At 40.2% G+C, this 27,653-nt stretch overlaps 1 protein-coding gene across 5 annotated transcripts; it reads right to left on the minus strand.

Annotated features, from left to right (window-relative positions):
• Positions 1 to 32: 32 nt before the first annotated feature.
• On the minus strand, positions 33 to 27,653 carry MDM1 (Mdm1 nuclear protein). Of its 5 annotated transcripts, none has more exons than XM_014280843.3 (15): positions 27,419 to 27,641; positions 26,384 to 26,489; positions 23,607 to 23,968; positions 23,005 to 23,136; positions 20,804 to 20,959; positions 18,610 to 18,743; positions 16,367 to 16,466; positions 11,342 to 11,380; positions 10,805 to 10,980; positions 8,170 to 8,448; positions 6,248 to 6,396; positions 5,994 to 6,124; positions 4,757 to 5,015; positions 3,605 to 3,673; positions 33 to 1,327 (listed from the first exon to the last, which is right to left on the minus strand). In XM_014280843.3, exons 1-15 carry the CDS (start codon positions 27,464 to 27,466, stop codon positions 1,221 to 1,223), a joined length of 2,247 nt encoding a protein of 748 aa, XP_014136318.2. In that variant the 5' UTR covers positions 27,467 to 27,641; the 3' UTR covers positions 33 to 1,220. The 5 variants fall into 5 exon arrangements, with proteins under 5 accessions (XP_014136318.2, XP_055567818.1, XP_027666006.1 ...); XM_055711843.1 differs by lacking the exon at positions 27,419 to 27,641 and adding an exon at positions 26,805 to 26,927; XM_027810205.2 differs by lacking the exon at positions 11,342 to 11,380 and having other exon boundaries at positions 27,419 to 27,653.

Genomic DNA, 27,653 nt, shown 5'->3' on the forward strand with positions numbered 1-27,653 from the left:
TCTATGAATTTATCTGGCATAACCTGGACAGAAACAAATCAAACAACCTTTTTTATTTTCAGTAATACACATACATTATTGTATACAAAATCAAAATGTGAACAAATGTGTACAAAATTAAAATATTTCTTGTATAAAATTTCCAAATTAAGTAATATTAGAACCTGAAGCCACACAAGAAGAACCAAACTGCCTGCTAGCTACCTATTTCCTCTACTTCATGTTAAATTGTTTGCATCACTTGGAAAGATAAAACAAGCTGTCAGCATAAATCACAAACATTTTTCACTGTGACAATGTGACTGACACAACAGTATGTCAGTCTCCCAAAACCAGGGAACTAGGAGGAGAGGTAATTAAAATGTCAAAGTCAAGAAAAAAACATTCTTCTGCATTTACTTTCAGAGATCAACTACTCCTAAATCCCTGAGTTTGAAGTGGGGCTGGAGGAGGCCACTGTTTAAGGTGGCTGAGGTTGCTTTTTCTACAGAAGTTGAAATTAACACCGAACACAGATCTTGCCCACAATAAGACAAATGTTCACATCAGTACATCTGACAAACTGCAATACTGTACACATTGAATTGTAACAGTCATGCTGGCCAAAAAAATGTGGATCGTGAACAAACCCTAGCACTTAAGTGTCCTTTTCTTAAACTCCTGTATTTTCCATGCTAGCTTCATTAAGAAATAATTTTTTGGTAACAGGTTAAAAGTACCAGTAAGTAGTAACCTTTTGTTACAGCACTGTGTTGTACTGACAATTCATAAAGTAACATAAACAAACATACCACGGATAGCTGGTTAAAATCAAGGGAGGTGTTTGGTGAATGATGGTGTTGCCCCTGAATACTGTCCCAGGTCATACTGCACAGCTGCAGCAGAATACCTTGAAAAGTAACACGCAGGTTGCATAAAAAAATAATTATCTCGGTTTCAAGAGGTGCCACTGTAAAAAAAATAAAACCCCACATGGCTGTTGTGATATAATGAATTAAGACATAACTCTCAGATGTAAAGGACCTACATTTTCAACACTGGTTTAAATATTGAAATTTTACATTGGGATGGCAAGTCCTAAGCGTTGGGCCACATTAGTCATAAGTGAAAGGATGCTACATGATATCTACAATGACAATTCTTTGAAATGTACACTACAAACTATAAAAAAAAAAATAAATAATTTTACAGAACAGCTTCTGTACAACAGGTGGGAGGTATTATGTCTTGCCCCAGAAATCCTTCCTCTTCTGAGCTCGTTCCAGTATCTGAGATGCAAGAGAGCTAGATGCTGCCGAGCGAGCAGAAATCTGAGACAACCTGTCATCTGTGATGAAAAGCAACAAGGGAAAAAGTAAATACGAAGATTAAATATACATATTAAAACACAGTTGACATTCAGGGCAGGCTTTGAAAGTGCAAATATGTTTATGCCCTCTTTCACAACAGATGCTAAAATAGTACCGCAATACACTTTAATTGTATTACTTGGTAACCGATATGCTGGAGAAGAATCTCACTAGAAAGCTACCAGGGTGCGAGGTAAGTTTAGGAGAGCTACATGCCCAACTCTTGACAAACTCAAGAATGAGAGAGATCCTTACTGTCACCTGGGAACTGCCCAATTCTCCAAGTCATCTTTACATTTACTCTCCTGTGTCAGAAGACCTCAGAAATTGCTCCTCTGCCACTGAAGTCTGTATGGACTAGACTCTGATAATAACGTATTCATGAAAGCAACCCACTGTTTCAAGCAAAGCAGACAACCTTAGAATAACGCATGACTAGAATACCAGAACCTATGTTGCCAAAAGAGCCCTTCTATGCCAAACCTGGCTACTGTGTCACAAGCCGAAGAAAACAGGAAGTTTAATACAAAGACAAGAAGAAGCATGCTTTAAAAATGTACTTTTGAAAGGTCTTCCTTTTGAATACAAGGTCCACTTCGCACCCAGCAGAACTCTTAAAATTAAGCAGCTTGGACGCTGCTTCTCTGATAAAGCACAACATTATACTTTAGCATCATTATTAAAATGTTGCTACAGCTCTGTCAAGATGCTCTCTATGAAAAATGACCTTAATTACACCCATTCTCCTGCAACGGATTAAAAAGAACGGTATCACTACTTCCCAGTCCTGTCCTCCACCACCAAAAAAATTTCCAAAAAACAAAAAAAAAACCCCGAAAAAATTCCACAACTCACTCCTAAGAGGACCTGTACTTTGTCAGTGTTTCAATTAACTTTTCAACAGTATTTCTAAATTCTTAAAATACAGTGATCTAAACAGCCCGTACCCGGCTCATACACTATGCATAATAACTATATTCCCATGTACGAGAAAACTGCTAAATGCACTTCTGCAAACAGACGTGTCATTGGAATAACTCCCAGGTTGTATGTACATGAACAAATATGGGCATATGAAATATCTGTAAGTTGGCACATTGCACCTGTTTCTGAAAGCTCATACATCATCTTTCGGCTCGTAAGGGCAAAAAAAGGGGGAAAAAAAAGAAACAGCAATTACAGCACTTAGTCTGTGTGCAGCAAGCTTGTGGGAAGCTGCAGACTACTATAGGATTTTGCATGTTTTATGTAGACACACAGATGCTTGGCTGAGCCATCTGCACAACCCACACATTTTCCAGTCAACTGCAATGAGTAAAATAGAGAATCAGCCAGAATCTTGGTTAAAACCAAGGAGCAAACAAGCACAAGGCGTACAGAAAAAAGCTTTTGGTTGCTCTGGGGTATATCTATAAATAAACTGCAATCAGATACAAGCTTGCTCTGCCCATACTCTAATCTGAACTAAACACAGGTGATTGCAACTAGCACAGCACCACACCAAGCTCAGCCTCATATACCATGCAAAGAAATAATGTATAGCAGATCAAGCTAATGAGGCTACAGTGCTCTTGGTTGACTCACGCTACTGAGTATATTTTGTCTGCCCACAGAAGGGCCAGGAAGATGCACTGGTGGGCTGTGCACTGGCTGCTCCCCTAGGTTAACTTCACAGTAAACAGAAAAAAAGGCCAAAACAGCAATCAGAATAACAGGATGCCGTAAGCACCACTAATGCACTGAGCAGAAGAACAGGTGTGAAAATTAAAGCCAGAGAAATCATTTTATGCTGCATATCTGGTGCTGAAGTCTCACAAGTAAAATCTTTCATTTAAAATTTTTCGATACCTTTTTAAAGTTGCAACAGAAGTTACTGCAGTTGCAACCTCGGCTGTGATCATTTTGCAGTTTGCTTCTGTTGCTATCAACAGAAAGGCTTAAAAAAATGTGTGAGGAAGCAACAATTTTAGGTATGGAACCGAGCAAGCTACAGCAACTATATTGAGCTACAATTGTCTATTTAATTTTCAACCACATTTAATGATTTATTCATACTAGAAGACACCTTCATATCTACACTTCAGATTACTAGGATGAATATTTTCAATTTTGATGAAATAATGAAGTAGTTATTCATGCAAACACATAAACTAGCATTACTTACTGCATTCAGAAACTTCTCACAATAGTGCAAGAGTTAAAATTAATCTAGGTAATATACACATGATACAATAATACTTTGGGATGAGAAATACCTTGATCATTATAGTTTCTTTCCTGAAGGGGTAACTGGAAAGATCTCATTTTTGGATTGCCAACATTCCCTAAGACAGAAAGTCAAAGGCACAGTTTTGAATCATTTCAAAATAGACAAAGGATAATACTTCATTTTAGCACATTTAAAAATGTTACAACACTATTTCCAAAACGTGAGTTGTATAAGTGGCAAACATACCGAAAACTCCACAAGACTCCTTTAGGTTAAGGTAAAAGAAACTTACTCCACTGTATTATTCTCAAGGTACATATCTCTGGTAGGTGCTACAAGTTACCTTAGTGAACTGTACTTAAGGTGGAAAGCTAGAACACAGCACCGATTCTAACCTCTTTCCAAGGAAATTCTCTGGATTTCACCATCCTACCTAACCTGAGAGCTACTTGTTCCATTCTAGAATGGAAATGCTACTTTAGTTTAGCTAATCTTCATAGTAAAAGGACCAAGAACTGTGGGACCTTAAGCAGCTACAAAAAGTCTTTCTGGAAGGGGGACTTAAGCACATAAACTTTATTTTGACAACAGGGTGAAGGGTGCTTTTCTTTATCAAATTTATGTCCCCAGTACCCTAAACATTGTTTAAAATCTTTGAAATGCTCCAGCACAATTTCCTTCTCAGCCAAGAAATGGCTTTTTTCAATATCCAATAAACCTTTCATATATGCCTTTTTTGTTTGCATATCCTGCAGAAACATTTAAGGAGCTTATCTCTCAGAAATCCAGAACTCCTGCAAAAAAACATGACACTATAAAGGTCCCCAGTTACGTACCACTGTTGGTAACTGCAGCTGGAAACGCATCCAGTTGTAGCCTAAAGATTAAAAATTACAACTGTCCATGCTAAACCAAATTACTCTCATAATGAGTAAGTACTTCTTGAAACTAGTAAGGCAAAATTAGACAACAGACAATTAGAATACAACATTAGTGAAAGGTGAAACTAAGGTGGAGAGTTGTGCACAGTTCCTCAGCAAGACTAAACATATAGTAGAAAAGCTTTTGTTTACAAACAACACATTCTTTGTAGAGTCTGTAAGGCAGCAAGCTCAGCACTCTCTTGTCCTGAACACTGCACAGTAGACATTTCCATCCTGCAGCACTCTATCACAGCCAGTTAATACACAAAACCCACCATTATGCTGGAATTCTGGATCCTTGAGAGTCCCTTGAATACGACGAGAGGGACTCCAGTAAGGCATAGAGCAGCTTTTGGCTGTCTTCAGCACAGGAGATGTAGGTGAATGCTCTTGATGGGCTGCAGCAAGAGGAACTTGCTCATCAGTAACACTGTTAGGAGACCACTGATGCTGCCTAAGTGGCAGAGGATCCATAGTTCCCAGCCCAGCAGGTGGAGAGGTAAGGAGTGAAGCAGCTTTCACTTCCACACCAGGCTAAAACACAATAGAAAAAGGGGAAAAAAAAAAAGAGAAAAAAAATCCCAAACAAACAAACAAACAACAAAAAAACCCCAACCACAAAACCCCAACATCTCATATACAGCCTTCCAGCACAGATCCCTACATATGCACCAAATGTTGGCCTTACACTGTTACACTTCTCATGAAGGTACTGGAAGAATAAGTATTTCAAGCTTGTGAGACAACTTAAAGAAAATGTATTCCTAATAACGTATTTAACACGGTCTGAAAGTAATCCAGTCAGGTCAAACCAAAGGCATATTTTTTTCACAGCAAAAAACTGTGTTTGTATATTTTAAACCTACATAACCAACTTCTCATGCAATTGTGTCTCCTTCTATTACAGAACTTAAGTACAGAAGACATACACAGTGAAATGCTAGCTGTGTTTGTAGAATGCAGACTAAGTGCAACTTGACAAAAAAAAAAAAAATCACAATTTTGAGAGGAAGACAGTTAAACAACTCCTATATGTTTCTATTTTCCTTTTAGTAACTATGCAAACTGCGAAGTAAAAGAAGCACAAAAGTAAGGAGAATGAAACTATTATGGCACATTCACCTATCTTGTACATAGGCAGCCAACCTCTCCTTGAATTTCTTCCAAGTCAAGGAATCTGGAGCTGTGCCCTATGTCAGTGGCAAGCTACAGGAACATTAATGGGGAAATGAACAACTCCTGATGGTAACTTATCTACTTTTTTTTTTTGAACAGATCCTGTGCATTTAGCAGAAAAAACCAAACTGGAGCTCACTCCAAAATTTTTAACTCCTTGCTTAACACTACAAAAAAAATTATTTATTCAGACATCAGCCTTTTATAGTCACAGATGCTGAGAATTTTAGAATAGTAAATGGCAACTCAATAAAACGATTTATTAAATAGATTATTCATAATTACTTAAAAAGCACATTCCTAAATGCATAATGGTAAATCTCTTTTCTGACTCACCTGGAAGGACCTTCTTTTTGAAGCTTCTCTTGCACCTTGCTTAGCTGAAGAAGGCTCTGTTCCTAAACCTTGTGTTCTCCACTGTGAAGATGAAGACTTGCATCTTGGAGGAGATACTAGAACTGCACCTCCTATTGTAGTGGAGAAGATGAAAAATGCTTTATTACCTTAAATAACCTAATAAATCAATTCATACATGTCCTTTTTTTTAGTTAGTTCTTGAAATACTGCTTTGCATTTAAAAGTCTTTTTACCAACGGCTGGGGTAGTGAGATCATGATGAGTCCTCTGAGCTCCACCAAGTGCTCTCAGCTTTGGAGTAGGAAGCCTGCCGCCTGTCCTCGAGGATACAGACGAAGAATCTGACACAGCTGCAGAAGAATTCAATACTAAGGCATTCTCACTGGAAAGAAAAAAAAAAAAAAAAAAAAAGAGAAATAACTAAAATATTAGCTAAGGACTCAGGTTCTTGCACTCATGCATTTAGTTTCTAATACATTCCTACAATGAAGCCTACGGCAAGACAGCGCCATAAAACACTAACAGCCTGTAGCTAAAACATATGTTTGCAATGGGGAGTCCTGGATTCCAGCCCCTGAGCCTCTAAAACACAGTTTCTGTATTTTATTTTTTTTTTAATGTAACTGGATAAAATACATAAACAGTCTCAATGTGCAAATTCTGGCTCCCTCTGTCCCAATAAACTTTGAATGTATTGCTGCGCATTAGCAGAAACTCAACAGGAGGGCTGGAAAGAGTACTCAACCAGAAAAACTTTGAACCCGGTGGCCACCTTAGAGGTGGGAATCTGAGTTTGACTCTTTTCAGTCAATGTAGTAGAACTGAAACCAAGTATCCCACGCTTATGTAATCGCTCTAGCTCCCAGGTTATTAAACACATCAGCACTACCACTTCTGTCTTCTTCCTCCAGGTGCATTTCAAAAGCAGGTGGTTGCATATCCACACTGTGCAAGGAACCTGATCCTATCAGTGCATGCTAGACAAGCTCTTAGGACATGTAGGCAAAGAATGCCTCATTTCTAGCTCTCAAGCGGGCACAGGTAATGCGCAGGTGTTCAGCTGCTCTGCACGGCCAAGTCCAGAGCATATCTCAGCACACACACGACCACACTGCGGGATGAAGGAAAATCTTCAATGTCAATCAGAGACTCAGAGACACACCTATGAACTAGATAATCTCTAGAATTAGAAAGAAACTTAGAAACGTTTTCAGGATGATGGTTGTGAAAGCCTGAATTTAATTTCTATATGAGTCTAGCACCTCAGTCTTTTCTTTGCCTGGGTTTTACATACAGAATATTATCGCCAAAGGAGACAATTAAAATTCCTTACCTTTAATTTGTCCTGAAACACCAAAGATAAAACCCAGTAAGGAATACAAAATGCTTAGATAGTACGGTGACAAGGGCCAAAGTTATTCAGATTTAAATATCGACCAAACTAAAATATTGTTCTACTGAAAAAAAGTATGCAAAATTTGCACAGTAAAATGCCAGAGACTTCTGTAATTAGATATAAGATGGGTCCTTCCACAGTCAAATACAGTGCTACGTACTGTACTATGCACATACTGAATTGACCTCTTATTATTTCTGTATACTGCTCCACCATCTTCTCACCTGTGCTCAGTAACATAATCACCTGCAACTACTGGATGCTAGTTATTTTTTTTCCCCAAGCCCTTTATCTTTTCCCATGAATATTTAAGAAAAACAGATGCTTAAGTACAATATTAGCATGCGTCCTATCCTTTCAGTCCTATCAACACTACACTTTCAATTTGAAGCAAATGGTAAGCTTTAATTTTCACTACACTTGGCTGCTGTGTAATGAACAGTCTGTTCTGAGAGGCCCATACTACAAATTTTATAGTTTTGGGAAAAAAAACCATCAGCATTGTTCATGCTTCTACATACTTCCATCTTGCAAGTTAGAAATCCAGTATTCCTAATGACAGATCCATTTTCATCAAGCAGCTCAGTGTCTTGAACCTTCTCATTCCTTAACATACTATTAAAAACAAAAGTAATGTCACACCAACTTATACTCTCTTAAATAAATCTCATTTAAAACCAAAAATGAGTTAACCTACAAATTGTTGAGATGTTAGAGGAAAAAATTACATATATACACCACAAAAAAGTTCAGCTTTACCCTTCAATTTTCTTATCTTCACTGGCATCCTTATTCTTCTCTTCTAACTGCTGAGCCACGACTGCAGTCTGTTCATCTTGGTCTTCTTCCTTTTCTGTTGATTGTTGATTCTCCCTTTCTTCAGTACCTTCTTGTTCACTCCAAACTAAACGCCTTTTGACAGGAACAGTTAAAGCATCTGACATGTCCTTCTTCTCAGTGCTGTCCTGGTGTGGCTGTTCTTGGGAGTCAGGTTGCTGCAGAGTTCTGGGGCTTGGTGCAGTCTCTTTTTCAGAAATTCTAGGTAAGAAAGAAAGCAGTGTTCCATACTATTGACTTCCACAATATGTATGTGTCTATGCAGAATACATTCATCCAGTTCAGTCCTTTGCCAAAAGTACAGCTCAGATATGAAAAAGTGGTATAGTAGACATGATGAATGGTTAAATTTACACTGAAGTTTTACCTGACGTTTAAGCACAACCCATTTTCAAACTAGTCTATGAAAATTCTTTCTGGATTACCATTTCCAAAAATGCAATGTAAAATTAGGGCTCTTCTTCCAATTTAAACAAGTTAGATTATCAGAAGTGCTCAAAAAATAACTAGTTCCGTGCATAGGGACTGCCTGACGGCACAATTCTGAAAGCCAAGCAGTTTGAAACTACTCTTTAGGCACAACTTAAAACTCTCAGCTGCTCCCAGAAATCTGCATAAATTAGCCCAGTGCACAGAAATGAGATCAGTAAGAGGATCTGTTTAACATCTTCCAGTGGTGTTTAACATCTTTGTCAACAACACAGACATTGGGATTGAGTGTGCCCTCAGCAAGCTTGCCAACGACACCAAGCTGTGTGGTGTGGTCGGCACGCTGGAGGGAAGGGATGCCATCCAGAGGGACCTTGACAGGCTTGAGAGGTGGGCCTGTGAGAACTTAATGAAGTTCAACCAGGCCAAGTGCAAGGTCCTGCATGTGGGTCAGGGCAACTCCAAGCCCAAATATAGGCTGGGCAGAGAATGGATTGAGAACAGCCCTGAGGAGAAAGACTAGGGGGATGCTAGTGTATGAGAAGCTCAGCATGAGCTGGCAACATACACTTGCATCCCAGAAAGCCAACTGTATCCTGGGCTGTATCACAAGAACCACAAGCAGCAGGTCAAGGGAGATGATGCTCCCCCTCTACTCCACTCTCATGAGACCCCACCTGGAGTACTGTGTTCAGCTGTGGGGCCCCCAACATAATAAGGGCATGGATCTGATGAAGTGAGTCCAGAGGAGGACTACAAACATGATCAGAGGGCTGAAGCACCTCTCCTATGAAGACAGGATGAGAGCATTGGGGTTGCTGAGCCTGGGGAACAGCAGCTTTCCAGTACCTAAGAGGGTTACAAGAAAGCTGGAGAGGGACTTTTTACAAGGGCATGTAGTGATAGGGCAAGGGGTAATGGCTTTAAGCTGTAAGAGGATAGATTTAGATTAGATATTATAAAGAAATTCTTTACTGTGAGGGTGGCAAGACACTGGAGCAGGTTGCCCAGAGAAGTTGTGGCTGCCCCATCCCTGGAAGCGTTCAAGGTCGGGTTGGATGGAGCTTTGAGCAACCTGGTCCAGTAGAGAAGGTGTCCCTGCCCATGGCAGATGACGTAGATGATCTTTAAGGTTCCTTTCATTCCAAACAATTACATGATTCTATGATGTGTATTTCACAGATAAAAAATCAAACCAGTAAACCAAAAAATTTACACCATACTTAATATCACACATTGTAGTGTAATAAATAATGTTTTCCATCACATCATCCACTAACCCGTATTAGAGCTACAGTCATGCACATGGGTAGATCTCTCTCACACACAGAGGACTACTGTGTGTACGCAGTCTAAGTGGACTACAAAGAGAGGCACTCAGGGCGCTGTTTTTAAATCACATCTCAGAGAAGACAAATTGCTTTTATTTTCCTCCTTGCTTCAGCAATAGCAGCCTGTACATTTTACTAAAATACTAATTCTGAATTTTCCTGGCAAGGGATTTAACATCTGCCAATTCTGATGGCCTTCAAAGAAAGGAGAAAATGGATGTACACCATTCCAGTTCCTAAGTCTACATCTCAGAATTAAATGGTGTCTGAGACTTGACCACAAGTTTAATTAATCTGCACAAGAACATTAATAACATCTGAGTACACAAAACATATTTCCTTATCATTCCAGTGGAAAGAAGAGTATTACTTCAGTATGACTCAAGTGTGAAATTCCTCCAGACTTGATGAGACTAAGGTTGCCACACCAAATATGCACTTGTAGACAATTATAAAGGAGTAACTTTCTCTTCTTCCAGAAGACTGAACTTTGCCTCATTTTCAATTTGAGCACACATCAACTGATGTACCTGTGAAAAGGCAAATGCCCTCATCTGTTCTGCAGAATTTACATATCATAGAACTGTACAAAAATCTAGGTTGGAAGGGTCCTTGAAAGACCATTTGGTCCAACTTTCTATGGGGAAAGGGAGCCTAGATGAGATGATCAAGCACCCTGTCCAATTCCATCTTGAATAAAGTCAAACATCCAAAATCTCACAACTATGCTAAGTCTATATTCAGCATTTTACTCTGTTTCAAAGCTGAAGAATAATAGGCAGGAACGACAACCTTACCCAGCAAGATCTAGTGCTCTGATGTTGTGGCTGATGCCTTCTTCTGAACTGGAATTTGAGGACACATCCCAAAGACTGTTATTATCGGACAGGATCTGATTAAGATGATATCGGGAGAAGTGTGTTCCCTCTACTCGTTGCCTGTAAGCCTTTGCTCTTTCTCGAAGTTCTCTCACCTACACATCAAAGTTTCATGAGTTGCATGTCTGTTTAAAGTTCACTAATAGGCTATTATAAAGTATTTGCATTAGCTAATGGCAGCTAGAGGAGAAAGGCAAGTTACTCATAAAATAGGGCCACCCACAGCACAAACACTGCATGCTGCAGTAAATGCAACATAAGGAAAGCAAAAATAACAAAAGTATGTATTTAGTAAGCCTGTTTGAGCCACGAAGACAAAGCAAGACTGTCAATTATTCATTCAATTAGCACGAAAAGTTATGCAACAACTATGAGTAAGTTTAGTGCTGGATTCTAATTTTTCCATCAGCAGACAAGTGCTCCAAACACTGAAACAGGAACTTAAATGCAACCAACCTCCATATACCACATGGAATTTAGGGTGTTTTGAGATGCCTAAAAAGAGGAATACAGAATTATTTTTAAATTTCTTATTTGTCTTTCAACACTGTATTGTTATTATCGCCCTTGTAACTTTATTACAGTCTAAGTGAGAAATTAAATACTAAAAATCTGTCAACATAGCTCTATGCTGCCTCCCTAAGATTCAGTTTAATAGCTGTAAAACAAGTATCAGCACTGGTATTTCACCAGTTCTTGCCAAGCTTGAGGAAACTGATTTAGGTTTCTATGCATTAGCACTCAAAAGTACATTCACCACTAATTTATGATTATTTCAAGTCAACAGGTCTATGTGCATGTGTAATACTGAGTTTGCAAACTGTGAAAACTGCAACTGTCTCTAGCTATATTAAACTTAGCAAGGAGCTAATGATAACATGAAAACTCTTGATGCGACTGTAAGACATAATAAAAAAATCATTCTTTCTAGGCTACCAGTAACTGTAGTAATGAGATACAAAACTGTTCAGATGTCAGGTTTAGTCTTAAAATAATAAAAGTGATGAGCCCTCTCTTTAGAGGTTATACTGCTGATTATACACTATCGTTTTTATGGTTAAAACTATTTAAACACTCACACCATTTGTGTCCTCCACCCAAACACAATTAAAGTGCAGGAAGAAAAAGCAACAACAAAATTTTATGGTTTAAGTTATTTAAAATAACTTTGTGATATTGTCTGAATTCTGGCTTACTAAAAAATGGTTCACAGGAGAAAAGTATTTTGTCAAAGAGCAGGAAACAAATACTGACATTCCCCCATTTCCCCTAGCACATTTACATAGCTTTTCTTATTTGGTCTTCTTTCATTATAGACTTTGCATCATTCTTCCTGTAACGAACAGAGTTAGCAGGCCAAATTCTGCTAAACCCACTAAAACTAACTGGATGCAGCAGATGGAAACCCACTAAGCCCACACCAGCTAACATCCCACAATTTGACCCACAAAACTTCCAAAGAAAAGCCCATTAAAAATAGATGCTTCTCATTTTAAGAGGACAGTTTAAAGTTTGAGGTGCAAGTGATTTACTGGGTTATTCACTTCAAGAAGAATGAAAAATTAATTATGATAGACACAACAGAAGGAATATAAATCCAGAGCAACGGGACACTGCAGGGGGAGGAAGAATACCATGTTTCCAGTAAATTGTGAAGAAGTACAAAGGACAACTGTGTCCTTCAGTGACTCAGCGGGCAGCATTATCTCAGCAGGACACAGGCCCCAGAGAGTCCTACTGTGATTATGTATTGTCTGCATTAATTTTTCAAAAGCATAATTCAAAGAGATTTTTTCATTCAACTGCTGAAAAAAAAATAATATATTGTAGAGTAGCAGTCCAGGAATAATTGCTACAGCTAAGGTCATACCAGGATTCTATTACGGTGTTCACCTGTTTGGGCTCAGAACTACAGACCCAAAGTTACCCATGTGTGGTCGCAACTGAGGGGGAAACCAGACTGAATCAGTCAGAGCTTATCATCTAATCACTTAGACTAAGTGAGAGATGCTCTGCAGGCACCTTTGGCAGGGGTGAGTCTCCACAACCCACCAGATGTAGAGGTTAGATACAGGTTTGAAGAACATTTCATGTCTGTGCATTAGCACAGGAACCAGAATCAAGTCATGTAGAAACCAAAAGGACTATTGGGCAGCCTATACTGTGAATGGCCAAAGTACCTTTGTTGCTTTACAATAAAACCAATGCACTTAACCTGCTGTTAACATATCTCTCAAATGGCTAGATTCTTTCTTATATCTCAACTGTGAATGAAATACTTTATTCAGTCCTGCTATTTTAGCCATGCTGGATCCTATCGTGCGGTTCTTAAAACAAAAAAGTTGATGGATGCTACAAGAAAAACAAGTTTGGCCAAGAATCAGGTCTATCACAATTTTTATTCTTGTATTATCAGAGGTTTTAAGAATTAACCTTGTTTTTCTTCCAACCTGTCTTGAAGACTGGAAAATTCCAAGCTTTAACCCGGTTCTCTGCTTTTACGACACCCACAAGAAGCTTCTTAAGAATTATAACCCTCAGTGATGCATATGGAAATACTAACAAGACAACAGCAAATTTTAAAATGCCATATAGAAAAAAATCCTACACGGGAACACATTTACACAAGCTAAATGTTAATTCTTTGCCTACTAGCAAAACTAGTTTGATATGCTGTACTGGTCTTGGCTGGGATAGAGTTAAATTTCCTCATAGCAACTCCTATGTTGCTATGTTTTGGATTTGTGCTGAAAACAAGAGTTCGTAAACAAAGGGATATTTTAGTTACTGCTGAGCAATGCTTACACAGCATCAAGGCCTTTTCTGCTTCTCAGACTGCCCTGCCAGTGAGCAGGCTGGGGATGCACAAGACACTGGAAGGGGACAGCTGGGACAACTGACCCCAACTGACCAAAGGGATACTCCATACCATATGGCATCACACCCTGCAAGAAAAGCTGAGGGAAGAAGGAAGGAGGAGACATTTGGAGTTGCAGTGCTTGTCTTCCCAAGTAACCATTACACACGATGGTACCCCACTTTCTGGGAGGTGGCTGAACGCCTGCCTGCCCACGGGAAGTAGCGAGTGAATTCTGTGTTTTGCTTTGCTCATGCACACGGCTTTTGCTTTACCTATTAAACTGTCCTCATCCCAACCCACAAGTTTTCTCACTTTTACCTTCCCAGTTCTATCCTCTATCCCACTGCAGGGGAGTGAACAACTGGCTGTGTGGGGCTCAGCTGCGTGCTGGGGTTAAACCACCACGCATGCTCACAGGCATGGGGTTTGAAGTCTAACAGAGACGGGAGAAATTCACGTAATTCCAATTACAAAAGGCTCTTCTACATGAACTCATACTAAGATCTAATGTAAGCATGCATACATAAAAACATGTATGTAATCACAAATGTGTAATCTAAGCACATTTGTCATCAATAAATATTTGTTATTATAAAAATTAGTTTGGTTCTTCCAGCTACTCCTTCATTTAGAAGGCCATAAAAATTCTGATAATTCTTTTTCTAATTCTTCATGTCTACTGCCAAGTGACTTCTTTCTAGTCTCCTGTAATTCCCCTGTCAGCTAGAAAATCTCCATGGAAAAGTCTACAGTGTGGGAATCTGTTGGTTCTCATACATTCTAATTAAATGGTGCACATACGTACTTCCAACATCTCTGAAACACAACCTCTAAAGGATCCTGCCTGGTAAAACAGAACATCCATCCTCCACTTGCAGTCCCCTCATTCCTTCCCTCGACTGTACTGCAGTGACTCCTCCCGGCAGCTGTGCCGCAAACACAACGTACTCCAAGGCAACACATCCCTTTCCCTTTACTTGCCTACCAGTTAGCTGCTCTTGAAGCTGAGCACTGCTCCTGTTTTGAATGTAACTGATGCAACATTCAATCTTACATGCCATTAAAATGACATAATATTCTACAGAAGCATTCTGTATACCACTTAGGCTGAATGCAATAATTCAGAATATTCTACAGCCTTAGTTACGGTAAATCTAATGCATGTATCAATACATAACAAAAATAAAAATATTGCTTGTTTTCAGTCCTCTAATATCCTCTTGAGGCTGTTTGCACAGAACTGATTACCTGATGCACACATATACAAAATTTGATTACAAATCAGTGAATGCTACGATATACTTTAAACTCCAAGACCTATTTCTCATTATTTTGTATGTATTCAATATATACCTCTTTTTGCCTAAAAATAAAATTACTTGCTAGGTTAAGTCCAATGAGAAAACACAGAACTGAACGCTACCACACTACTACTGCAGTTCTCAGAGAACTTTATTTTAAAATCTCAAAGAGCAACACCCTAGAGCCATTTGCTCCAGTTCCACCTTCCACATCAGCTTGGTCCCAAGTGATGAGGAAACTCACATTTCAGCAGCACACAGTGGATGCAGAGATAAACCCATCTGGACTGTTGCATTGTGGCAAGATGTCACTGCCCTGGTGGAGAACCTTGTGAAGGTATGTCACGCACATGCTCATGCACCCAAGAGCTGGGCCACTGAAGAACATCAAAGCAATCAGCAGATAGATCAGGCTGCCGAGACTGATGTGGCTCAAGCAGATCTCAGGCCATCAAAGAGAAGATGCAACACAGATGGGTGGACTTGACCATGGAAACTACTGCACGGGTTATCCATGAATTCGAAACATGCACTGCAATTAAGCAAGCCAAGCGTTTAAAGCCTCTCTGGTATGGAGAACGATGGCCAAAATATAAACGTGGGGAGACCTGGCAGATCAACTATTATCACACTCCCACAAACCCATCAAGGCACGTGCCATGTGCTAACGGTAGAAGCAACCATCAGATAGATAGAAACATACCCTGTGCCCCATATCACTGCCTGGAACACGATCCTGGGCCTTGAAAAGCGAGTCTTAAGGTGACATGGTACTCCAGAAAGAATTGAGTCAGACAACCAGGCTCATTTCCAAAACAACCTCATAGACACCTGGGCCAAAGAGCATGGCAACGAGTGGGTGTATCTCACCCTCAGTCATGCACCAGTCTCCAGGAAAATCCAACAATACAACAGACCGCTAAAGACTACACTGAAAGCAATGGGTGGTGGGACCTTCAAACATCAGAACACACATTCAGCAAAAGCCACCTGGTTAGTCACAGCTAGAGGATCTGCCAACCGAGCTGGCCCTGCCCAATCAAAGCTTGTACATACTGTGTAAGGGAAACAAAACTCCTCCCTCACTTTGGATGTCACATTAATATATTCTTTAAGTCACATCATCTCTAATTTTTTTTTGCTATATAGTATACTGACTTGTCAGGACCTAATTGTCTTTGTATACTCATGTTTGGGAGCTTAGTCATGAGCATTACAGTCTCAAAACTGTATCTTATAAACACCACAATTCAAAGATTTTGCATCTATAAATCAAAATACAAATCATACTCAGGTTTCAGATTTTTTAAGAATACTCACCTGGTTGGGAACTTTACTCCTAATACGATACCAAGCTCCATCTTTGTAGAAATACTGGGCTGGAGACAAAAATTTTGACCTATATTCAGTGTTCATCTTCCTAAGAAATCAAGAATGAGGGAGGGAAAAAAAAAAAAAGATGGAAAAAGTAAAGCTTGCTATCCAGAATACTCTTTAAAAGAGTTATATCAACAATCTTAAGTAGATTTGCATTTAAATGCCAGGGTTGAGATGTGAAAGACATGCTTTGAAACACAATTCATCCATACCAACACAACTAGGAAAGCTGTGAAAAGGCTCAGAGCTGGTGGCTCTTCCCGTAGTTACTCCTGTTGGTTTTTCCTCACAACCCTTCTGCCAGAAGCTTTTGCCCTGACAGCCGTATCAGCAGATCATAACACACGCATCAGTCTCAATCACTTCAGGCAAAGCACAGCACCTTGGTTTAAGTCACTGATGGAAGGTGCATTTAAGTTAAAATGTCTGGTTTGCACTAACGTATCCAAGCCCTTTCTTTCTATGAACTTCACTCTAGAGGCACTCTGCATATCAGAGCAGAGGGGGTATGTGTGTAAACTCTTGGGGCTAGAAACACCTGACTACCAGAACAATGATCAGTAAAATTCATGTAGGTCCTACTGGCTTTGATCTTCAAAAGGCCTCAGCACTTGAAAAGATGGATTCTTTTTCCCTACTGCCACACACAGAAAAATTAACATCATCTAACCTATAGCAGGCAATAAGCAATACTTCAAGTCCTTAAGCACTGAACTGTGGATTTATCAGCTTAAATCTGAACAGGTTTTTGTTTTTAATCTTGCTTCAGAACACTACTAACTTTATTTTAATCTCTCTTTTTCAGTTCTTCTTCCGAAACGGATCATAAAGGCCTGAAGTCAAAGAATAAAATGCACCTTGTAAAAAGAAAAATACCAGTACAAAAAAACCCCTTCTTTCCATATGTGCTGTTCTTTGAAACTGACAATTTCCTTCAGTTTTGATTGCAAAATTAATGGATTAGCTCAAAAAACACATCACTGCCATGCCTTGATCCCAGTCATTCTGCTGCAAAAGCAGGTCATGCAATACAGCTTGCATACAAAGTGACAGTCCTGTCTGCATATTGAGAACCTGCACATTTTGCCAGTTACCTGCCCAGTGACTGTTTTAGAAAACTTTGCCTTGTGCTACCACACTGAAGGCGTAAAGGCAGAAATTTGCCCTTAAATGAAAAAAGTCATAGCAAATGATCAAGAATTTTACACACTGCTCACTGCAAAACTGACTACAATCTAATATATCAAAGAGCTATGAAAACTGGAGTTAAGGGTTTTGCCTACATTATAGCCACTCACTTTTCCAAAAAAGCAGTTTTATTTCATAGAATTCCAGGTGATCATTTTGTAATTATCTCCTGATATCCAACAGCATTCAGACCTAGGTAAGTCTCCTCTCCTATCTTTAATCTAATGCCTTAACGCTGCCAGAAAGTCATGCAAATGAAAGCAATCACTGGGACATACAGTAAGCACAAAGACAGCAGAGATGGATTAATTTGTGCATTTTAAAACCTACATCCACTCTGGGCTTTTATTTCTCTTAGCATATCTCAGATATGTAGAAAATGGAAACGAGTTCAGTTCCTGCAATGTAGGTGTGTGGCAGAAGAAAAAAGATACTTTGATAGTGCTCAGTAACATACAATTTAATTTATTTCTATGCTTGTCAGATTACCCTAAATGGGACAGATTTCTTTCCTCCCCTTTACGTCATGTGTTTGCTTTTGTTACTCTGGGACAGGTGGTGGTACAGACTAGAAAAAACATACGTGAAGTACAATCACCACAGTTTTAAGGTGTGACAAACAAGCACGGGAGAGCAGTTTCAAAGGTGACTACAACGTCCAAAGCACTCACTGAAGTAGCAGCACTACACCAGTGTAATTTCATGCACGTTAAATTTATTAGTAATATTATTATTGCATCAGAAGACTCAACTGAACGAGTGTGGATAACCACACTCTCACTCACGATAAGCTTCCACTCTCACTGCCCCAAAAAGGGGATGGAAATTAACACCATCTTTAGATGTACCCACAGGAAGCTCAATCCCAGTACTGCAAGGGGGCATTTGCTCCTGCAGCTAGCTGTAGTATGGTGTTGTTAAAATCCATCATCCATAATTCTAAACATCAGGCTGCCATATACCTATTCACTAAGCTATTTTTCCTATTTTATACATACCCACGACTTGCATGTACAGAGAAGGGCTTTGGATTGGTATGTTGCTTATTTTTTTGTTTAGGATGTTTCTGTTCTGATTTCCCTTGTTTTGCTGCATCTTCTGCTGGCTTTTGAAATGGTTCTTCCCTCTTATTCTAAGGCAAAGATAATTTTAAAAATAACACATTAATTAACAATCTGAAAACCCTCATATTCCTTTTGACATCAAGTTTTCACAAAAAGATTATTTTTAGTGTTAGCTGTTTTGCATATTTAATGCAAACAAGAATATTACGTTGCTTTGTTAATACGAAAATAAATTAGCGAAATGCCAAAGCTAAGGTTCCGAGTACAACATTCAGCCAGTTTGACAATCCATTTTGTATGCTTTATAAAATGAATTTAACACAAAACACAGAAATAAAATGATAGCTGTGCATTCTAACCTGGTGTAAGATTTAACATGTATATTTCTGGAATTTGTAATTAAAAAAAAAACCACAACCTCTTAGCTTTATACTCAAGAAATATAAACCCATTCATAATAAACCAAAAGGCAACTTTTTAATTTGCTGCCATTCTGGTTAATAAAGGGTCAGACTGACTCCTTCAGTTTTCACATCAAAGATATTTTTTTTCCTGCTTATTTTATCCTCTTGGAAATCTCAAGCATGATTTCTGATTCAGGTACAGATCTTCACACATAATGTTCAAATTCAAGAAGAAGAAAAAAATAAAAAGAAAAAAAAAAGCCCACCAAAATCCCCCAAAACATTTTCAAATTATTAATCACAGAAGAGACACCAGTAGAAACAAAAAGGTTTTGACACTTTCACCAAAATTCCCTTCTCATGCCTTCTCTTCCTTCATTTTGTTAGCTCTCTTGGGAAAACATAACCTGAATTTCCAGTATTACAAAGAAATGCTTCCTGAAAGCTTCATGCCTTTCAAGCTTTCTTCACATCTGCTAAAAGAGACAAAAGGGACATAAAATTCCTCATTCCCAGATGAGATTTATGAGTTGTAAATGATCAAGTCTCTAAGCCAACAATTGTCTTTAAGAGCCTCAGAAGTACCAACGGTTTAAACTGAGCTACAGGCAGTCCACATTAAGTATGCATTTTGCTCAGCAATGGGCAATGACAATGGCTCTTTCTGTTTTATCAGGGAACAGAAATGGGTACTGAAGAGACTTGTATGTGGTCCTTCTACCTGAAGGATGGTTAGCTAACCTGCAGAAATTTAGACAACACTACACTTGGCAACTTGCTACAAACATAGACATTCATATGTCCACCTTGCAAAACAGGTTAGCTGTCATGCAGTCTAAATTGCTCTCACCTGGTTTTAGAAGGTCTCAGTCTGAAACAATTCCATTTTCATTAAATGTATCTGGTAAAACAGCCGTAGCAATGTTTCCTAAAAGTCCACTTAAGTTTGTCCAAGCCAACAGCAAGGCAAGGAAATGCAAGGCCTCAGCCAAATTACTTTCACAAAAGACATTTTAATGTTCTGAACTGAGTAACAGCCCATGTAGGCTACACAACGCCCTGTTACAGCCCTGTGCTAAATACAGTTACTTACCTTGCAACTTATCAAGGCAAAGGGAAATTAATTGTAACCCTGCCTCCATGTTTCTTCAAATTACTACTGACTGAAAATCAGTTCCAATTGTGGCATCTTCCATTCACCAAAGTATTTTTTTTTAATTCACACTATGTCTGATTTATGAGATCCAAAAAGTTCCAGACCTCCCACTCAGCCCTCCTGCATACCAAGAGACTACACTGGTACCAAAGAGAGCATAAATCCAAGATTTATATTTTAGAAACTATCCTAATGACTAAAACCAGTATTTCGATTTTCAATTTAAAAAAAAAAAGAAAAAAGAAAAAAAGATAAAACAAACCACTTGAAAACTCATAAATTAAGGTGACAGGAAAAACACACTTAAAATGTCATTGTACACTGAACAAATGCACTACAGAAACTACAGAACCCGCTAAAGAAACCCCTAAGAGCAAACAGAGCTGTACAGTGTTGTTTTCAGTCTTTTATACTAAACCACTACTGAGTCCAGTCCATTAGCAACAGCTCTAAAATGTAACTAAAAAATTTCTGAATAAACCCACCCCCACGTTACAGAAAAGAACCATCAGAATTATAGAAGTATACTAATGTCTTCTTTTTTTTTTTTTTTTAGGGAAATATTTACTTGTTCACAAACTGGAAATTCTTTCTCTTCTGAACCATCTCTGTCTTGTGGACCTTTAACAGGAGAAGACTCTTTGAAATTCCTCTCATATGCAGTTTCAGAAGCAATTGCAGGAGATTTAGATGGAGGCATGGATTTACTTGTGTTGCAAATAACCTTAGGGGGAAAGAAAACAAAAAAGTATACGAGTGTGAGTTGCTTAACTTAAGGCTAAATTTTCAAAACCAGTTAAATAATTCATGCAAACACACTCACATATGAGCAGAGAGATGGCCATGCGTACAAATACAGCACATGCAGACTAATTTAAGTTCTAGGACAAACTGAAGAGAAACTTAATCTGATAAAAATACATTTAAAAGTGACCATGTCAGACACCATTAAACCTGTGGTCAAATGCTGTTTTTACTATAGCTCACTAACAGAGGTTTTGTTTATTTCGTAAGACAGTTCACCTTCAGAGTTGTATGTAGGATCATATTTTTTAAAACATATGCCGTGAGTCCTCAGTACATGTCCAGTCCATAAGTAACAGACAACTGTTCTGTGTTTTAGAACTGGATGCTTAGGGCTTGGGCAATTTGAGCCATCCACTATTTTCGAAACAATATTGTATCACAAATCAAGGTAGAGAATTTGCCCAATACATGGTCAGGTATCATCTCCTCATGGGGGTGCCCAATTAAAACATCATGCCATATGTCACAAGCATACATTTTCCCCAGCTTTGCTGTGACAGTTTAGGTCTGACTTATAACCTACCTTGGATACTTTCACTGAATCTCTTCAAGGGAAAGGTATTATCATTATTCAGTATTCAGGTATATTCTCCATCACATCAAGAGCAATGAAAAGAGTATCAGTTGTTTAAGATGTATAATTTTTATCACTAAATTCTCATCTTAAGTTTAGAACCTGCAAACATTCATATATATTTAAATTTTTGCAAAGTTCTATTTATCTAAGGATTTGTAGTCCCTACAGACTTATTCTTATGGCGTCTTATTCTGTATAAGCTGTGAAAAGAAGTTTGCTATTTTAGATTCCACAGTCTTTCTTCTGAAATAGCACAATGTTCACAAGCATCAATAATGAAATTATCAAACTGATTTCTAATAGAATCAAATGGAATTCTCTACGAAATTTTCCATAAGGTGACTTTCTGGCACCTGCCTCTTCCTCAGACGGTCCTTTGGCTTCTATACGATTGTCATGCATTTCACTGAGTTTTCCTTGGATAAGGGACTGCTGGGAAACAGGTATCTCACAGTAAGTCCAACAGAAAAAGACAGGATAGTGATTGATCCTACTTATCAACATTTATTGCCTCTGCAAGCCATTACAGAACAAATCTGCTACCTGTGGGTAAAAACAGAAAGTGCACCATCTGTAGCAATCCCATTAATGTATATGCTCCTAGTGAAGAAATAGAAGGCAAAATAAGAGCAAAGTGCCCATTTTATACTGAAGAATGACCAAAAGATGGACTGTCTCTCCTAAGTCCTGACCCCAGTAACAATGAACTGAAAACACATCCTTGTGGTCTAATTAGAAATAACAGCATTTCCAATCCTAGAAAATCCTAACACTCATAAGACGTATTAAAATGCCACAGGAGGATCTTAAAATCAGAAGCCTCTACCTATAAACACAAGCAGTCCTCACGACAGAAAAAACACTACAGAGAGGCACTTTAGGGCTTAGAAGCATACATGCACAGAGATGGAGACTGAGAGTAAGAAACTGTGTTAACCCATAAAAGACCATGAGAATAAATAGCGAAACCTGAATGATTTCAGTGGCAAGATATGTTATTACAATACAGAACACCTGAACATTCCTCTGCTGATTAGCTATATACTAGGTAACATGAAAATGATAAAAATGAAGGGTAATGTTGAGTAGGATCTCAGTCCCTAAGGTAAATTAACGCAAACAGAAGAAAACAGTCCTGTTAGAAAGGACAGAATACAACCAGGCGTAAGCAGAACAAGTAATTAGGCCTGACTACAACAAAGAATAACAGGGAAACAAGTCTAATACTTCCGTGTATTGGGAGGAAAACCAAAAATAATAATCATGTAACAACATTCAAGTCTGTCATTCCCCCATTAAAAGAGCAAGCAAGGAAATCCTGGAAGACAAGCAACTTTGCTGATATATAAAAGAAAATATTTACTTTTTGGATTCTTTAAAGTTACCTCTTCAGCCGCAAGTATTGGTGACTTTTCATGAGGGCTCTTCCAAACAAACTGGCTTTGATATTCAGAATTTCTGGGGAAAGTATTTAAATAAATATTCATGCCTGCTTTCCTCTGAAGATCTCTGTGAAGCTGACAACATAAAAAATAAAAAACAAAAAACAACACCAATTGTTCCCTTTCCTAGAATGTTTTGCAAGTCAGGTATCTTTCGATGCATACTTTCAAACCATTGGTTTAGCTTTCAGTTGTATGAATTACATGAATGTAAAGCACATTTTCTCATTACAGCCAACAACCCCAAAAAGTCTGTAACTATTGGCTAAATCCTTGTTTAACTGAAATCAGTAGTGATGGCACATGAAGGGCAAATTCCTATTGACCTAAGTGGAACTAAAATCTGGTCTCAAAAGTACTGTTCTCCCAACAGCGAAGCTGCAATGTAGAATATCAAAATACAGAACTAAGACAAGAGTTACACAACACAGGCTGGTGTATGTGCATTAAATTACTGTGAATCATCAGATTAGTAATTTTTATACTGGTCAATTAAAAAAAAAACAAACAACAACAACCAGAAAAAAACCCAAATCTTCCCTTACCCCATTACCCATTTTTTCTAATTCCTTTTTTGGAGATGAAAATGCTTCATTTTGATTTGGTGGAGCTGCAGAAGGTGATCTCTTCATGTTGTTTTCTGCAAGGGCAAAAGCTGTTTCACCTCTACAATCTACTGAATGTGACTGAACTTTTGGGGGGAGTCTGGGTCCTTCTGGTGTTTCAATTTTTTCCTGATTCACAGCACTGTTATTGTCATCTGTGTGACCCTCTGCAGTCGTAACAGCTTCAGCTTCAAGTGGGTCATTCAAATCACAATCTGCTGTCCATTCAAAGAACTTTGAAATCTGTGGATTGTGGTAAGGTACCCTTCTCTTGGAAATGAATTTTGGTTCCCTTGCAATTCCTGAAAAAGACACATTAGGTTTAACAAAAACATTCTATTGAACACATAGTACTACAAGAATAAACTGGAAGTTTATCATACAACTGATTACTAGAAAAAACTATTTTAGGATCTGAACAATGACAGCCTATGAATTATGGGCATGTCTATGAAATTCTGCCTTCCTTCCTACCTGCAAATGCCTTTTCTTTCCACTAAAGAGGGATGCGAACATGGTGCTCCAGGCCCATGTTGGATAAAACCTTAGAAAGCAAATATGGCCCTAGGACAATCTTTTGCAGCTTGATTCTGGGAGCCGAACAACAACAACATTAACAGACAGTGAAAAGAATGCAGTTAACAGAATAACCAATCTGCAGCAGTAAGAGTATGCCACAAATACTTCTCATTACACATGGACAACACAACTTGTTGAACAGGTTCTCACCGATTGCAATAGGACACTGACAGATCCCTATCCATCTAATACAACTGTGATTTAAAAACATCTCAGCTGGTGACTTTTTACAGTACAAACAAAAAAACAATTAAAAAATTGTAAAAAGACTATGTAACAAAACTAGGTATCAGGTTATTGTAAAGAATTGCTGGCCTTCGCACATGCACATGAAAATAACACTACCTCACCATTTTAAGAAAAGCATTGAGTAACTGAGCACATTTAGAGCAGGAAATCATAATCCAACTGCAAACCGCTCAACTGCAACAGAAAAATAAGTGAAGACCCCTAACTGGCTGAAAGAAACAGTTTCTTAGGAGAGAGAAAAACCTCCATCTCATGAAAATGCAATGTAGAAAGAGAGAACAACCTACAGTGAAAGGTATACAGAATGTCTGGATGCCCAACCACACATACATACAGGTGGTAGGAAATAATTCCAGCAGAAAAACACTGGAAAAGCAGCAGGAAGGAACTCAGAGCACCTGCTGCTGTTAACTTTTTGTGGTGATGTTCCAAGTCATTCTCAAAACTGCTAACTGTGTTTCAACAGGAAGCACCTTAAGTGAACCATCAATAAAAGCCTGCAAGTCCTATGAGGTGACAAGTGACATTTGAAGACATAGCTCGTTAAATGGCCAGAAGAGGTAGGAGTGAAAATGAATGCAAAGATGCACCAAGCATGACAAAAACATCACTACAACGTGAGGAGGAAAAATTGCTGTACTGCTAACTCATGACTTTATTGCAAGTTTTGTAAAATTTGCAGTTTTGTTTGACTAAAAAAGAAGTATGGATTACAATTTTACAAAGAAGTTAGTGGTTGGATGCTTGGGTGTTTCAGAATTCGAGGACATTATACTCTTAAATACAGGCACCCATACACAGACCAATGCACTAGGGAAAGCAAGGTTAAAGAAATATGTATTTTGCAGTAATGGAAGAAAGCAGTAATATATATAAAGCATAGTGTTTAGCAAGAAAAGATTATTTATTAAAATGTCTAGCATCTCAACTAAAAACAAGCCCTACTCCCAGTAGTCAGTTCTTAATTACTAGGCTGTAATTTAGAAGAGTTAACACATCGTGGGAATGAATATACTGGACTCCGACTGCACAGTGCCGCTGCACTGAACTGCACTCTCTTGTTAATCTGTCTTGTTCCACTACAATAATTCCTACTTTTTACCGCTCCTTTTCAGAGCGCTGCAGTTGTCGTCATTCTCCACCCTACTCCTATGCCTCAACTCCCTACGGGTCGTTCAATCCAGATGCTACCTCCTTTGTCTTTTGCTTCCAGTCCCCACATTCCCCTGCCATAATGCCTACAAGCCCTAACTCCTAGACTACAGCACAAGTTTTTTCCTTTAGTGCTCATCTTTTTCAGTTAGTTGTTCCTGTTAAGTCTTCACAAAAATCTTACTTTGTATAAGACTTTGCCCAAAGTTAGTCTCTTAAATATGGAATTTCACTCACTGTTTCCATCACTACAGGTAATGTATGGGTTAACACGGCATCTGCGCTTCACCTTTGGGACTCAACTTAGGCCGCACCTGGGCAGCAACCACGTATTTTTTCAGGTTTTACTAACACTAAAAGCACTAATATGCAAAGAAAGCTTCAGCGTAGCCAGAAAGAATACGGCACTCAAAAACATATCCTAAATCAGGGGTCCTCAAACTTTTTAACCAGGGGGCCGGCGCGCGGATGCAGTGGCAGGCAGTCATCTGCGGCTGCTTGGTTCCCCCCCAACCCCCGGCGGGGGCGTCTGTAAATACCGGGGGCCGGACTGAGGACCCTGGGGGGCTGTATCCAGCCCATGGGCCGTAGTTTGAGGACCCCTGTAAATGATGACGAGGAATGTACTTTTAACTGCGTGAAGCGCACGAACTGCAGGCACCAAGGAGCCACCTTGGTCACCGACCCCCGCCGGGCCCAGGCTCGCCCCGACCCCAGCCGGCTCGGGCTGCGCTTACCGAACTGATCCGACCGCAGTCCGGCCCACAGGCACTTCTGCTGCTGGGAAGGGCTACAAAACTCTGGGCTTTTCCATTTGAAGTTTCTCTTATATTCACTGAGCCCCTGCAGCAGAGAAGTACCGAGAAGTACGCAAAAGGCCTGTCTGTATCTCCGAGTAAAGTTTCGGGAACAAACACAGCCCGATCCCTCCCGAACCCCCGCGACTGAACTCGTTCCGTCTGTACTGGGCAGCGCGCCTCGGGGCACGGATCTCCCCCTTCCCGCCTCGCCGGTGGCACCCCCGGAACGGCTGCACCCCCTCCTCCTGCCGGCTGCGGGGCGCCACCGGGCCCGCCGCCCCCCAGGCCCAGGGCCCCGCCCGCCCGGGCAGCGCACGGCCCGCCCCCGACGCGGCCCGGCAGCCCCACGCCGCCTCACCCTGAAGCGCACGGGCATGGCGGGGCGCGGGCCTGCCGGGCCGCGGCCGTCAACACCGCCGTTCCCTGGCAAAGCCGCCGGGCTGGCCCGCCCCGTCTCCCCGGGCGCCTGCGCGGGGCCCGCCCAGCGGGGGCGGGGAGCGCCGCGGCCCGGCCCGGCCCGGCCACATCCCCCCGCCACATCCCCCCGCGGCGCTGCCCTCGGGGGCCATGTTGGCCGGGCGCGGCCGCTGCCCGCCCTCTACAGCGAAGCCCTCTGGGGCCTTGCGGGTCGGGGCCGGCCGTCGCCCGCCCTCACAGCGCTGCCCTCGGGGGCCATGTTGGTCGGGCGCGGCCGTCGCCTTATCCACGTTAAAAGCCTTTTCCCCGACCTGTGGCAGGGTAAGGACGCTGTGCCGCCCGTGCTGCCCGTCTGGAGGAGGCTGACGGGCAGGCGTGTTCGCCCAGCAGCCTGTCAGCCAGCCGGGCAGGGCGCGCGGAGCTAATGCAGCGCAAGGCCAGGGGAATACTGGCTGCCCGGTTAAAAAATAACACCAAAAACCAACATGCCCGTGCTGGCAGCGTTACGTTGGCACAAAAACAGCGTTTAGAGAGAGGAAAAATAAGACCCCTTACCTTTCTGGAGCCTGTGCGGTGGCATGCCAGCTGCAGATCCTCCTCCATCACCTGGCCTGACCTCGCCGCGGTCAGCAGATCCTAATCCACCTTGTGCAGCTCGTCCCTCAGGCTCACTTTTGTGGCTGCCTTCCCACTGCTATTCCATCCTGACTCTTGGATTGCATCAAATTAAGGTGAACCGAGAAGGTGGTAAATTAAGCGGTTGAGATAGAAGTACTAAACAAAATGGTAT

This window comes from Falco cherrug, chromosome 5 (genome assembly GCF_023634085.1).
Source record: "Falco cherrug isolate bFalChe1 chromosome 5, bFalChe1.pri, whole genome shotgun sequence".
In the NCBI taxonomy this organism is placed as follows: Eukaryota; Metazoa; Chordata; class Aves; order Falconiformes; family Falconidae; genus Falco; species Falco cherrug.

Bases quoted from the DNA above. Each gene is read 5' to 3' on its own strand.
- MDM1 (XM_014280843.3), bottom strand. From the start codon at position 27,466: ATGGAGGAGGATCTGCAGCTGGCATGCCACCGCACAGGCTCCAGAAAG. The intron at 5,016-5,993 runs GTGAGTCAGAAA...ATTGTGTTTTAG, and splicing joins CAAAAAGAAGGTCCTTCCAG to CCTGGTGTGGAAGTGAAAGC. The intron at 1,328-3,604 runs GTATTTCTCATC...TTTTCATCACAG, and splicing joins AAGAAACTATAATGATCAAG to ATGACAGGTTGTCTCAGATT.